Consider the following 12364-nt stretch of genomic DNA (forward strand, 5'->3'; position numbering starts at 1 on the left):
CTCTGCACAGGGGCACCAGCACATGCTGGCTTACTCTCCTTGTGTCAGTCTCACCTTGGCATGTGTCCAGGGAGAGATAATATTTCTGTCTCATCCATTCTGAGTAGAATGCTTGAGATCAAGAAAATGCATATTTAGTGAAGTTCAGTAAACCCAGCAAGACCCAAGGGTCAAGAACTGTTAAATGTTTGTCCCAGTGTGAATTCAGATGTATTAACGAATGTCTAGCAAGTCACGTAACCTCTCCGTGTCCTTGTGGTCTTGCTATCAAGTGCTCATGCAGCTGGTTTATATTAATCTAGGACTTCAACATTTCCAAATCACGGTTCTGCTGAAATTAGTGTTCAATAGGGGCCTTGTTGTGCAGCAGTTTTATTATTTATGGTTTTTACTAACACTGATTTAGATCTTCTCTGTTAACAACATTTAGATTAGATAGGGTTACATTTCTTAAAGAGCGTTTACATTCACTTTGGAATCTCACATATTTAAATTCTGGAAGGTGTCCTTTATCTTCTACTACTACCAATCTAAGAATGTAGTAAAGCTATGGGAAGAGAAAAGGAGAGAAGTGTGTCAGTGCTTTGATCATACAAGGGGAAAGTTGGAAACTATACTAACTCAAGGAAATCCTAACCGTCATGTACATCCAGCTGTTCTTTTTGAAAACTTTACATTTATTTATCATCTAACCTTATCCAATCCAATTATCCCTGAAAGCTACAGCTTAATAATCGCCCTTAAGGAAACTTCTGTCTCAAACAGCAGTCGTATTGAGTATGTTAAGCCAGCTTTCATTACCAGCCCTGCTGATCTCCATTTGGATTTGAGTGGTCACACACTTCTCTCATCTGGATTCTCCTCTTCCTCATTTGACTAGTGGTCCTTCGGCGTGCTCCTGTGGGAGCTGATGACAAGAGGAGCCCCACCTTACCCTGATGTGAACACCTTTGACATAACCGTGTACCTGCTGCAAGGCAGGAGACTCCTGCAACCCGAATACTGCCCAGATGCCTTGTAAGTAGGAATTCTGACAGGATCCTCTGTCCCTTTTATAGTCTTGACTCTCACAGACATGCTTGCCTCCTTGGGGACCTCTCACAGCATTTCCTTCCGAAACAGGTACGAAGTGATGCTAAAGTGCTGGCACCCGAAAGCCGAAATGCGCCCGTCCTTCTCAGAACTGGTCTCCAGGATATCCACGATCTTCTCTACTTTCATTGGGGAGCACTATGTCCACGTGAATGCGACTTACGTGAACGTGAAATGTGTGGCTCCCTATCCTTCTCTGCTGTCATCGCAGGATAACGTGGATGGCACAGTGGACACGTGATGCCTGGATACCGCACAGTCCTATCCAAGCAACAGTCATACTTTCTCCAACAGTTCTCACTGCCTGGCCTTTGAAGGGTCATCCAATGTTTTTTAGCTTTTTGATTTTTGAATTTTGCCAAAATTGCACCATGAGAGGACTTTGTATTCTCATTTGCATTTCTGGGCCATAAGGATTTCTCATCTGACAGAGCATCAGAACCAGAGGCTTGGTCCGCCAGACCAGTGACCAACAGCAGCCCTGTAGTTAGGATCACACTCCTATCCCACTGGAGTCCAACCCCTGAGTTCTGAATTGAATGTTTTAAAAATCAGAGGCCCACCTGGTTTTCTGTGGGGAACTACTATGCATTCGAGGGCTCCTGGGTCACTGAAAATTCAGAAGAAGTGGTAATGTTCAGGACACTTGTGCAGCCCAGGAGTCTACACCTCGTTTAGAATTTCCTCATTTCCAAGAACTTTTACCTGCTGTACGGTCACTAGCATTTCTCCTTACTGATGCTGTCATTCGCCTATTAGGCAAACATTCCCTTTTAAACTTTTGTACACACATTCTTTTTGTTGGAGGACTATCTGGAGGCAAAGACTTTCATCAGAGTTTCAAAATAGCATGACATGGGGACATTTATATGTTGTACATAGATGTCATAAAGAATATCTTCATAAAATAGCCTAATCACAGGGAACTACTTAGTTGTCATTTAGAAATCAACTGTTTGAGGGGCCGGCACTGTGGCATAGCGGGTAGAGCCGCCACCTGCAGTGCCAGCATCCCATATGGTGCTGGTTCAAGACCCCACTGCTCCACTTCCAATCCAGCTCCCTGCTGTGGCTTGGGAAAGCAGTAGAAGATGGCCCAAGTCGTTGGGCCCCTGCACCTGCGTAGGAGATCCAGAAGAAGCTCCTGACTCCTGGCTTCAGATCAGCTCAGCTCAGCTCAGCTCCAGCTGTTACAGCCATCTGAGGAGTGAACTAGCAGATGGAAGATATTCTCATTCTCTCTCTCCCTCTCCCTCTCTCTCTTTCTCCCTGTATCTGTCTCTATCTCTATCTCTGTCTCTCTCTCTCTCTCTCTCTCTCTGCCTCTGCCTTTCTGTAGCTCTGCCTTTCAAATAAATAAATAAACTTTTTTTAAAAAATCAACTGAGAAAGCTCATGTTCTGATCTAATGAATGTGGACATTTAGATGTTTTGTAATTTCTTAAATGATGACTCAAAACAAGTCATTTGTGGTGATAAATATCTTCAAAGATAATTCCACGTGTATTTAAAGCAAAATACATCCAAGGAAGAGGTTCATTGGCTCCCATCAAAACTCCTTATGTAAAGCAAACAGTGGATAGACTAGAAATACCTGGCCTCCTACTCAGGTGGCAGCTTCTCACCTCACAGATTGAAAACAAGACATCCCGTTTTGTAATAGGACATGTTTTGTCTTAAGGAAAACATATCTTAGAAACAAACAAAAATAATTGAAAATTCTAGCCATTTTACCTGGATGAATATGTACTCTAAGCAAGACTATTGTGGCATTTTGTCCTGTGGAATTTTGTGCTTACTACTGTATAGTGCATGTGGCATAGGTTACTCCTAACTGGTTTTGTCCATGTAAACATTGAAAGTATTATATTTTTATAAAAATGTTTATTTTTAATGATATAAGAAAAATTTTGCTAGGCCACAAAAATACTGCACTGTGAACATTTCAGAGAAGGTATGTCAGACTCAGATTAATAATCTCATGGTTTTCAATGGCTGTAAATAGTGATAAGGAAATGTACTGATTGCCAGTACACCCCACCCTTATTACATCACCAGGACTTGAAGCCAAGGGTTAACATAGCAAGCTACAAAGAGGGTGTGTTATGCTGAAACCCAATAGTTGAGTTTGGCTGTTGTTGCAGGAAAATGATTGCAACCAAAAGTTCTTTGACAATGGTGGGAAGACACAAGGAGTTATACTGCAGAGATATTTCACTTCTGATGTTACTATTTCATAAATGTAAAGAATCATGCTCATGCACAGGGCATTGTAAACGTTGGATGTCAACATAGGGAAATCCGCTCTGCAGAAAGAAGTATCTCTCCCAAGGTGGAGAGCATGGATGCACCAGGAGCCAAAAGAACTTGTGGAAGCCACCCACCAGTGGAACTGCACCCTGTACATACTTGCTTGAGAAAACTGCAATGTGAAAATCATGTTTGCTATTTATCAACTTGTCCTTAGGTTAATGTGTTTGGACAGATCTTGGAAGTAAGTGACTCTTCCGAACTAGATGTTTGTCACTGCCTATACTTGCAGTTGAGCTGAATGGTACTTTGTATTGTTAATAGTTGTTGTCCTGATAAATCTTATGATTAAAATAAAGTAATGTAACATCTTGTGTACTGAGAGTTTGTTATTGCTAGTCATACTTCATTACCTACATCATTTACATAATGACAGAGTAAGCCAACGACAGATTTCTCCTGGATCTATCAAGCTTCTCCATTTCTGAGAGCTTTAGTCAACACAAGGCATAGGCAATGGTTAATAATACCTGAATCCTTGAATCTTAGGAAGCCACTCTCTTTCTAAGGGTGATTTGCACTTAGGTTTCAAATTACCTGCATTCTTCTGACAATCTTTCAACTTCCACATCACCTGGTTCCTATGTTAGCATCCTGTTCTCTGGTACCTGTGTATGGACACAAGGTGTGTCTTTGGGCCAGTATATATAACCAGGGACCTGCTATCCCATGCTTGGCAGAGACACATACTGAGATGGCAGTTGGAGAGGTCAGAGATTGGCTTTCTTGCCCCCTCAAAACTACCCTTTTAACCTGCCCAGCTACCCATCTTTCAGGAGCTCCCAGTTGGCAGAAAACCTTCAGGTTATCTCCGTGTGTGTGTGTGTCATGGTAAAATAATTCAAAGGTGATGCTCAGTCATATAGGAATGGTGTAGCACTTTGAAGAAATGTGATTTTTAAAAGAACCCAAGATTAAACCGATGTCTAATAAATACAGCAGGGGTTTATTCTTTCCTGAGAAAAAACCCAACCCCTGTACGTAGCCAGACTTCCTCTAAGCCACACGATGCATTTCCACAGGAAGTTCAGTCAGACGGTGTGCCCCATAAGGATAAGAACCTGTCGTATTGAAATCCCTAATATCTGGCACTTAGTAAAGCCTCAAATAATTGCTGAACTGAAACAACATTTTCTTATCCTCACTCAATCTCTTTAAACCACCTCAGAGACAAGTATTGCCTGTGTAGCTCTCGTGTTTGGTGAGCACTGACATGGGTTGGGATAGAAGGACTTAGCTCTTGGCAAAGCTTTGTGTGATGCTCTGAATTCTTAATTACCACAGAATTTTTCATTCTGTAATTGCTGTAGACACTACTTACATTTTTATTCCTTGACCTATTATGGCAGATTTCATCCTTTAGCATGAAGAAGAGAAACCTATAAAAATGTATCAGATGTCTGAGTGCTAACATCTCATATTGTTAATCTAACAGTTTAGTTCAGGAAACAAGTTGGCATTATATAGGAAATTGACTTGTATTTTTTCAAAGATATATTTATTTGAAAGGCAGAATTATATAGAATTAGGGAGAGACCGGTATCTTCCATCTGCTAGTTTACTCCCCAAATGGCTGCAACAGACAAAGCCAGGCCAGGCCAAAACCAGGAGTCAGCAGCTTTCATCCAGGTCTCCTGTGTGGGTGCAGAGGCCCAAGTACCCGGGCCATCTTCAGCTGCTTTCCCAGGTGCATTAGCAGGGAACTGGATTGGAAGTGGAGCAACTGGGACTTTAAATCAGCACCCATATGGGTTGCCTACATTGCCACAATGCCAGCCCCTGATTTACGTTGTTTTTTCTTTGAGTCAACAAATATTCATTAAGCACCTTTGTCAGGAATACTGTCAGGTAATGGGGATATAAAAATAAACAGTCCCTCCTGTCCCAAGGAATTTAATAGAGGAGACCAAAAACTTATATACTTAGTGAATATTAGAACAATACATTCCTTAGATCTGTAAAATGTCAGACATTACAGCTCTGCATTGGCCAGTGTTGCGGCATAGTGGGTAAAGCTACCACCTGCAACAACAGCGTCCCATATGGACACTAGTCCAAGTCCCAGCTGCTCCACTCCGATCCAGCTCCCTGCTGATGTTCCTGCCTCCATGTGGGATACTGGGATGGAGTTCTTGGCTCCTGGTTTCAGCCTGGCCCAGCCATTGTAGCCATTTGGGAACTGAACCAGCAGATGGAAGATCTCTGTCTCTCACTCTCTTCTTTAATTTTGCCTTTCAAATAATTAAATAAATCTTTGTAAACGAAGAGAAAAAGAAAAATATAGGCTCTTGGGCAAATAGACCAAGCCTTGACTCAGTGTGGGCAACACACTGAACTCTAATCCTGTTTCCTCACTTGTTACGTAGGCATTCCTGCTTACCTCAAAGTTATTTCATGACTAAACACAAGTGTGTGAAGGCTCCTGGCACAGCCTGGTTACTTAGTGATTGTGATATTCTTATCTTCACCTTGGGCAGTAAAAGCCCATGTAAATAAAGGTAGCTTGTGATTGGCTGAAAGAGAAATTAGGCCTTTACAGATGTCTCAACTCAAATCCTTACCCTACTCTTCACCTCATACTTGGATTATGCAGTACACAGCTATGATTCTTCTTCAGCCTTGAGCTTGGATAAGATAGAGTGGGAGATGAGAAGAGTGACAAGACAGAGGCACCCTGCCCCTGAGTGCAAGATACCTGAAGGATACCTCTGTCCCTTTCTCTGAACTCCCTGCTGTTCCTTGGATCGCTTCTGCAACAAGTGGTTTCCTTTGTTCTTGGTTAACCTTCAGGCCTGTAATACACAGCACACAGGGAAGAGAGCAAACTAAATTGCAGGATGTTGTGTGAAGATGCAATGATAAGGGTCGCTTTCTTAGTATCATGTCTAGAGAGTTTTATGATGCTTTACTTAATGATTATTCAATTTGAGGAAAAGTAGAATAAGTACAAGATTGTTTTAGTTTTATGATGTGTTTGAAAGATAAGGAATGCTTCATGGACAGTCTCTTCTATCCAGATGACCAAATACACACAACTCATTTTTGTGGCACCATAGACAGTTTCAGGACATAGATGGGTATGCAGACATTATTCCCCAAGGGAAGAAATGCTTCTTGCTGCTTTTTCTGCTTCATGCTTGATACTTTCTTCAGGACTGTCTCAATTCCCTATCTATCACAACACTAGAAAGAGTGTCAGTCATAAACTAATGAAATATTTCAGTTGGTGAATGGAAGGTAATAAAATAGAGCCTTGCCCAAACTGTCCTTTGCAGTAAATTACACCAGAGGTCTCGATTACATCAGCCAAACGTATTGATCACAATGCTGAGAGGTTTATAACTACTCTTGACTTACTGTGTGACCTGGAGCAGAAATCCAAGAAAATCACAAGAGTATCTCTTTGATTAAGAGAGAAAGAGAGAGGCGGGGGGAGAGGGAGGGAGGGAGGGAGGAAGAAAAGGAAGGGAGGGAGGGAAAGGAAGGAAGGGAAAAGAAAGAAGGGAGGGAAAGAAAAAATGCAAAAGACCCCATCATTTGTACATTGCTATCCAACTAATGCTGTGTTGGAGTCAAAGCAAATCCACATGTCTGACAATCACATAGAAGGAGTCTGTCCGCTCCCTTTTCTCCAGTGGATGTTTCTGAGTTACTCTGATTAATGTGTTTTCCTTGTTATCAATTAAAATATATATGTCGCTCCCCGTCTTCGTGGAGGAACGACACAGGACCCTGCGCTGTTCTTTCGTCTGCTTGGCCCTTCCCGGGTTTGCTGCTGGTTCTTCCTGGGTTGGCTACCGTCCCTTCCACCTCCGTGGAAGGGCGGTTCCCCCTGCCACTTTCCCCACTTCCGCGGGGGAGCAGCACACCGCCGGCCGGCTCTCTCGGGGGCTGCACAGGTGTTCCTCTTAGATGTTCCTGGTGCATGTTGTCTCTCTCCTCCTTTATAGTCCTCTTCCACCAATCCCAACTCTGCTACCCACACGCCGAGTACGCTGCTCGCCTCCAATCAGGAGCAGGTCCTGCTGTTTATTGGTTGAGCTGGAGGCAGCTGTGTAGAAGCTGGTTCCTCCTCTCCCAGCGCCATATTGTGGGAGAGCAGATGCATAGAATAAGTCTTAATTCCAGTAACAGTCTAGTCCGAGTTGCTCCCCACAATATAGATTTTTAAATGCTAATATGATGTATTCACATTCAATTAGCATTCAAATATCTCCCAATCTATTATTACTTTTATCAAAATCATTATTATTAATTAGTAAAGAATTAGAGTTCCCCACATAGACCAATTTAGAATAAGGTTCAAGGGGCCAGCATTCTGGTGCAGTAGGTGAAGCCTCTGCCTGCAGCACCAGCATTCATATGGGTTTGTGTCCCAGCTGCTCCTCTTCTGTTCCAGCTCTCTGCTATGGCCTGGGAAAGCAGTGGAAGATGGCCCAAGTGCTTGGGCTCCTGCAGCCGTGTGGGAAACCAGGAAAAAGCTCCTGGCACCTGGCTTTGGATTGGCCCAGCTCTGGTTGTTGTGACCATTTAGGGAGTGAACCCAGCAGGTGTAAGACCTCGCCCCACCCCTTTTTCTCTGTCTCTCCCCATGTCTGTAACTGTCTCAAATAAATAAATTGGTTTTTAAAAAAAGAATAAAGTTCAAGTCCTATTCTCCTGAGCAATTAAACCTTACCTGGTCAAGCATTCTGAAAATCAGGTAGCATTAAAAGAAGGAATTCTGAAATGAAAATAACATGTTTAGGCTGCATCAACAGAAAATTCTAATGTGAATGCTATAAACTTGCAATTTAACATTAACCCACATTAAAATAATAATGAATTTTTATCCCATTCTTGAAGCACTTTGTCTTGATGCGTTCATATCTTCACATGAGTCCAGGCGGGCAGAAACATCCACTAATCCTTAGACCTCTGGAGTGGAACGACAAAAATGCGTAAAATCTTCCCAGGCCAAAAGAGATCAACTTTAAAAATCTTTGGCATCCAAACATGTCAGAACAGTTTTTCACTGGCTCCCTAAACAATTTGTGTGCCTCATTTGTGGTCCATGGACTCCGTAATATCAGTTCCTATTTTTATTGGGTAGCCCGGAATGTATAAACACCGTATTTCATCTACCTTTCCTAGTTACCATTTTCACAGTTGTTTTTATGAAGTCTCTTCTCTCCGTCTCTGTTTCTGAGTGTTGGGACGTGTAGCAGACTCTGCCAGCTGAAGCCCTCACGTTGATGTTTGCCACTGGGTTCTGTGACATCTGCTCTTTCCATTAGAGTCAAGCTGGGCTTTCCTTCTATAGAACTGTGACTAAACAACCACCATACTCATCAGCAGCAACAATTCTCGTAAACAAGAAATGCCAAATTGAGAGCCTTTGTGAAATCCTGCCCCAGGAGACCACCCTGCAGTCACGTGACCCCCAGGTCATTTCAGAAGTCCCAGTCAAGAGAAATTACAAGAGAAACTCAAGTACTCTCTCGTCATCCTGCTGCAAATCTGTTTCTGATTTTTGTTAAACTGTGAGTATTAAACAGGATGCAAACTACCTTTGTTAGCCGAAGGGTCTGTGGAATCACCTTGGTGGGAAAGCAGCAAATCACTATCACTAAGATACTAAAAACCATGTTTTTAGAAAACATCCAATGTTAAAAATAATGCAAGTGTTTTTTCTGAAAATGAACTTAATTAATAAAAATAATATTGATAATGATCTCATCCCAGGACATGTCACAGGAATTAATGACTGTGTGAAAGCTAATTGGCTAAGGTAATGCTCTGAGGAATTAGTCTTGCTTAATGAAATGCTGTTAGTTTAGTAAACGAAAACTTAAAATGACAGTAAAAGTCTGGGCTGCCACCATCAAGCCAGTTGATTCACAGGAGGAAAAGCTAACACGAAAATGTGTCATGTGCTGCTCTCTGTCAATGCATCTGTGATTCAAAAAATGCAAATCCTTTATACATTTGTCTTTCCTATGTTTCTCTCCTCTGTTTACTGCAAGAATGTGTTTCCTTACAGACTGTTCTACTGATAGAGAATTAACCTGTTGTGCAACTTCCTCTAGCACAGGCACATCAATTTCCTAAAATGATGCTTTCAATCATCTCATTTCAAACACCATGGTCTGAGGAGAGTGGAATCCTCCCGGAGGGCTCTAGAGGAAGGTCTCCAAATTATACGAGGCTTAGATATCACTGCACCAGCGTTTTACCCCAGGAATATCCTCACATTCATTTTATTTATTTATTTATTGACAGGCAGAGTGAGAGTGGACAGTGAGAGACAGAGAGAAAGGTCTTCCTTTGCCGTTGGTTCACTCCCCAATGGCACTGCGGCTGGCGCACCGCGCTGATCTGAAGCCAGGAGCCAGGTGCTTCTGGTCTCCCATGCGGGTGCAGGGCCCAAGGACTTGGGCCATTTCCACTGCCTTCCTGGGCCACAGCAGAGAGCTGGCCTGGAAGAGGAGCAACCAGGACAGAATCCAGCGCCCTGACCGGGACTAGAACCCAGGGTGCCGGCAGCACAGGCAGAGGATTAGCCTAGTGAGCCGCAGCGCCAGCCACATATCCTCACATTTTAAAAAAGATTTATTTATGTATTTGAAAGGCAGAGTTACAGAGTTTCATCTGCATCTCCCATGTGGGTGCAGGGGCCCAAGCACTTGGGCAATCTTCCACTGCTTTCCTGGGCACATTAAGGAGCTGGATTGGAAGTGCAGCAGCAAGGACTCAAATCGGCACCCATAAGGGATGCCGGCACTACAGACGCCTTTACCTACTACACCACAGCGCCAGCCCCCATATCCTCAAATTTAATCTCTCAGTTCTGCCCTCCTCACAGCGCCTGTTCCTTATGACCTCACAACAGCTGCCTTCATGCAGCGTATCTGAATACATCACTTTCCTCCCACTCCTGGATGCTCCCTGCATTGTCCTTTATGTTGCTTTGTTTAATTTCTTTCCATTGTAAAATATGTTTTCATGAAAAAAGCTTTTTGAGCTGGACAAAGAGGTACAAAGTGGACAGGAATCTCTTCCTCCATTCCTTCTCCACAAGGGTAGCCGATGTTACACTCTCTGTGTCTGCTTCCAGAAATACTCCACCTGAAACCAGACACTTGAGTACCTTTTAGTAGCCTACCTCTTATTGTTACTCAGCATGCTCTCCCCACTCGAGGGGATTGTCTATCTACTGCTGGGACTTTGCACTCCCACCAGAAACGTCCCTCCTTGATATGAACTGTGTAGACAGGCCTGGACCAACCTATTTGAACACCTCTGTATCTGCTGTCTTATAATTTGGAGTCCCTTCAAGCCAATGTTCTTCAGATTATTTACGTAACTCTTATTTAAATGGAGAGGAGACTAAAATGATGGTCTTTTTACTTTTTTAAAAATAAAAAAAAAATGTATTTGAAAGGCAGAGTGAGAGAGAGATATCCTCCATCTGCAGGAACCAAGGACTCCATTTAGGTCTCCCATGTGGGTGGCAGGAACTCATGCACTTCAGCCATCTTCCACTGCTTTCCCAGGCACATTAGCTGGGAACTAGAGAAGAAGTAGAATAGCCAGGACTCAAACCTTCGCTCCAATTTGAGATGCTAAAATTCCAAGTTGCTGCTTAACCAATTATGCTGTAGTGCCAGCCCCAGAAATGGTTTCTCTTAATGAAAAAACAGATTTGCTTATTTCTGTTTGCCAAAGCAGAATAAGTATGCTTTTTAAAAAATTTTTATTTAAGGTATACAAATTTCATGTATTTCATTTATACAGATTTAGGAATATAGTGATTCTTCCCACCCTACCCTGCCTCCCACCCACGCTCCCACACTTCTTCCTCCTCCCTCTCCTATTCCCACTCTTAAGTTTTACAAAGATCTATTTTTAGCTTACTTTATACTCATAAGATTAACCCTACACTAAGTAAAGAGTTCAGCAAAACAGTGTTAATTAAAAAACACTGTTCCTCAACAGTGGCGACAAGGGCTATAAATGATCACTGAATCTCAAAATGTCCATTTCACTCCAATACATTATGTTTTAGGTACTCTATTACTGTATCACGAATCGGGAAAAGCATGTGGTATCTGTCTTTTTAGGATTGGCTTATTTCAACAGTTTCCAGTTGCATCCTTTTATTGCAAAAGATAAGATTTCATTTATTTTATTGCTGAGTAGTATTCCATAGTGTTGTATACCAGGATTTCTTTATCCAGTCTGCAGCTGACAGACATCTGGGTTGATTCCATATCTTAGCTATTGTGAATTGAGCGGCAATGAACATGGGGGTACAGATTTAAAAAATCAGCAAAACAGTACGCTTTTCCAAAAACCTTATTCTCTTCTCCAGTGGAAGTTTGCGATGGAAGTTTCCAGACTGCTTTGAAGCAGTAAAAGATTTTAGACTTAGGTCATAAAAGTAGATCGCCTATTCCTGAATAGCTGCATTCTGTGAGGATTATTTCAGAATTTCAGCTGAATGACCATTTCTGGCTGATTGGAACTGTCACCACGTGTGGCCAACCTGTTACTGCGGCCAGTTACTCTCCTTCTCTCCGGCTGTCCTTTAGGCACACGTGGGGCCAGCCTAATCTTACCCATTTCACAAGGATCCACGTGTGGAAACCTGAATTGCTTTACATCTTATTACCGACTTGCTCCAGTCTTAAGTCGGCACCCAGTGACCTGCCTGGCAGGCTCAGCCCCCTTGCTCTCATTCTGAACTGGAAATGCTTTAGCATAAAGGTTGGATAGACATGGTTTGGAATTGACAAACTGAGTTTGAATCATGTCCACCACTCACCGGGTGGTTGATTTTTGGAGCAATTGTTTAGCCCTCCTATGCATCAGTTTCCACATCTGTGAAATGAAAATTCTTAGGTTTCCTCATAAGATTGTGAACGATTGAACAAATGATGTGTGCAAAGCACTCAAGAAGTGGTAGTCGCCATTTCTAAAG

The 12364-nt window shown here is 42.6% G+C and overlaps 1 protein-coding gene across 2 annotated transcripts in view; it reads left to right on the plus strand.

Moving 5' to 3' along the window:
- The window catches only part of MET (MET proto-oncogene, receptor tyrosine kinase), a 134644-nt gene extending 130927 nt beyond the window's left edge, over window positions 1-3717 (plus strand). Inside the window, exons 21-22 of one of the 2 annotated variants that reach the window (XM_051847986.3) lie at window positions 881-1017; window positions 1123-3716. In XM_051847986.3, coding sequence (XP_051703946.3) covers window positions 881-1017; window positions 1123-1333 — 348 coding nt within the window. In that variant the 3' untranslated portion in view covers window positions 1334-3716. 2 annotated transcript variants of the gene reach the window in all.
- The last annotated feature ends 8647 nt before the right edge of the window (window positions 3718-12364 follow it).

Source organism: Oryctolagus cuniculus, chromosome 3 (genome assembly GCF_051225735.1).
Source record: "Oryctolagus cuniculus isolate XC-2025 breed Fujian yellow rabbit chromosome 3, ASM5122573v1, whole genome shotgun sequence".
Classification (NCBI taxonomy): Eukaryota; Metazoa; Chordata; class Mammalia; order Lagomorpha; family Leporidae; genus Oryctolagus; species Oryctolagus cuniculus.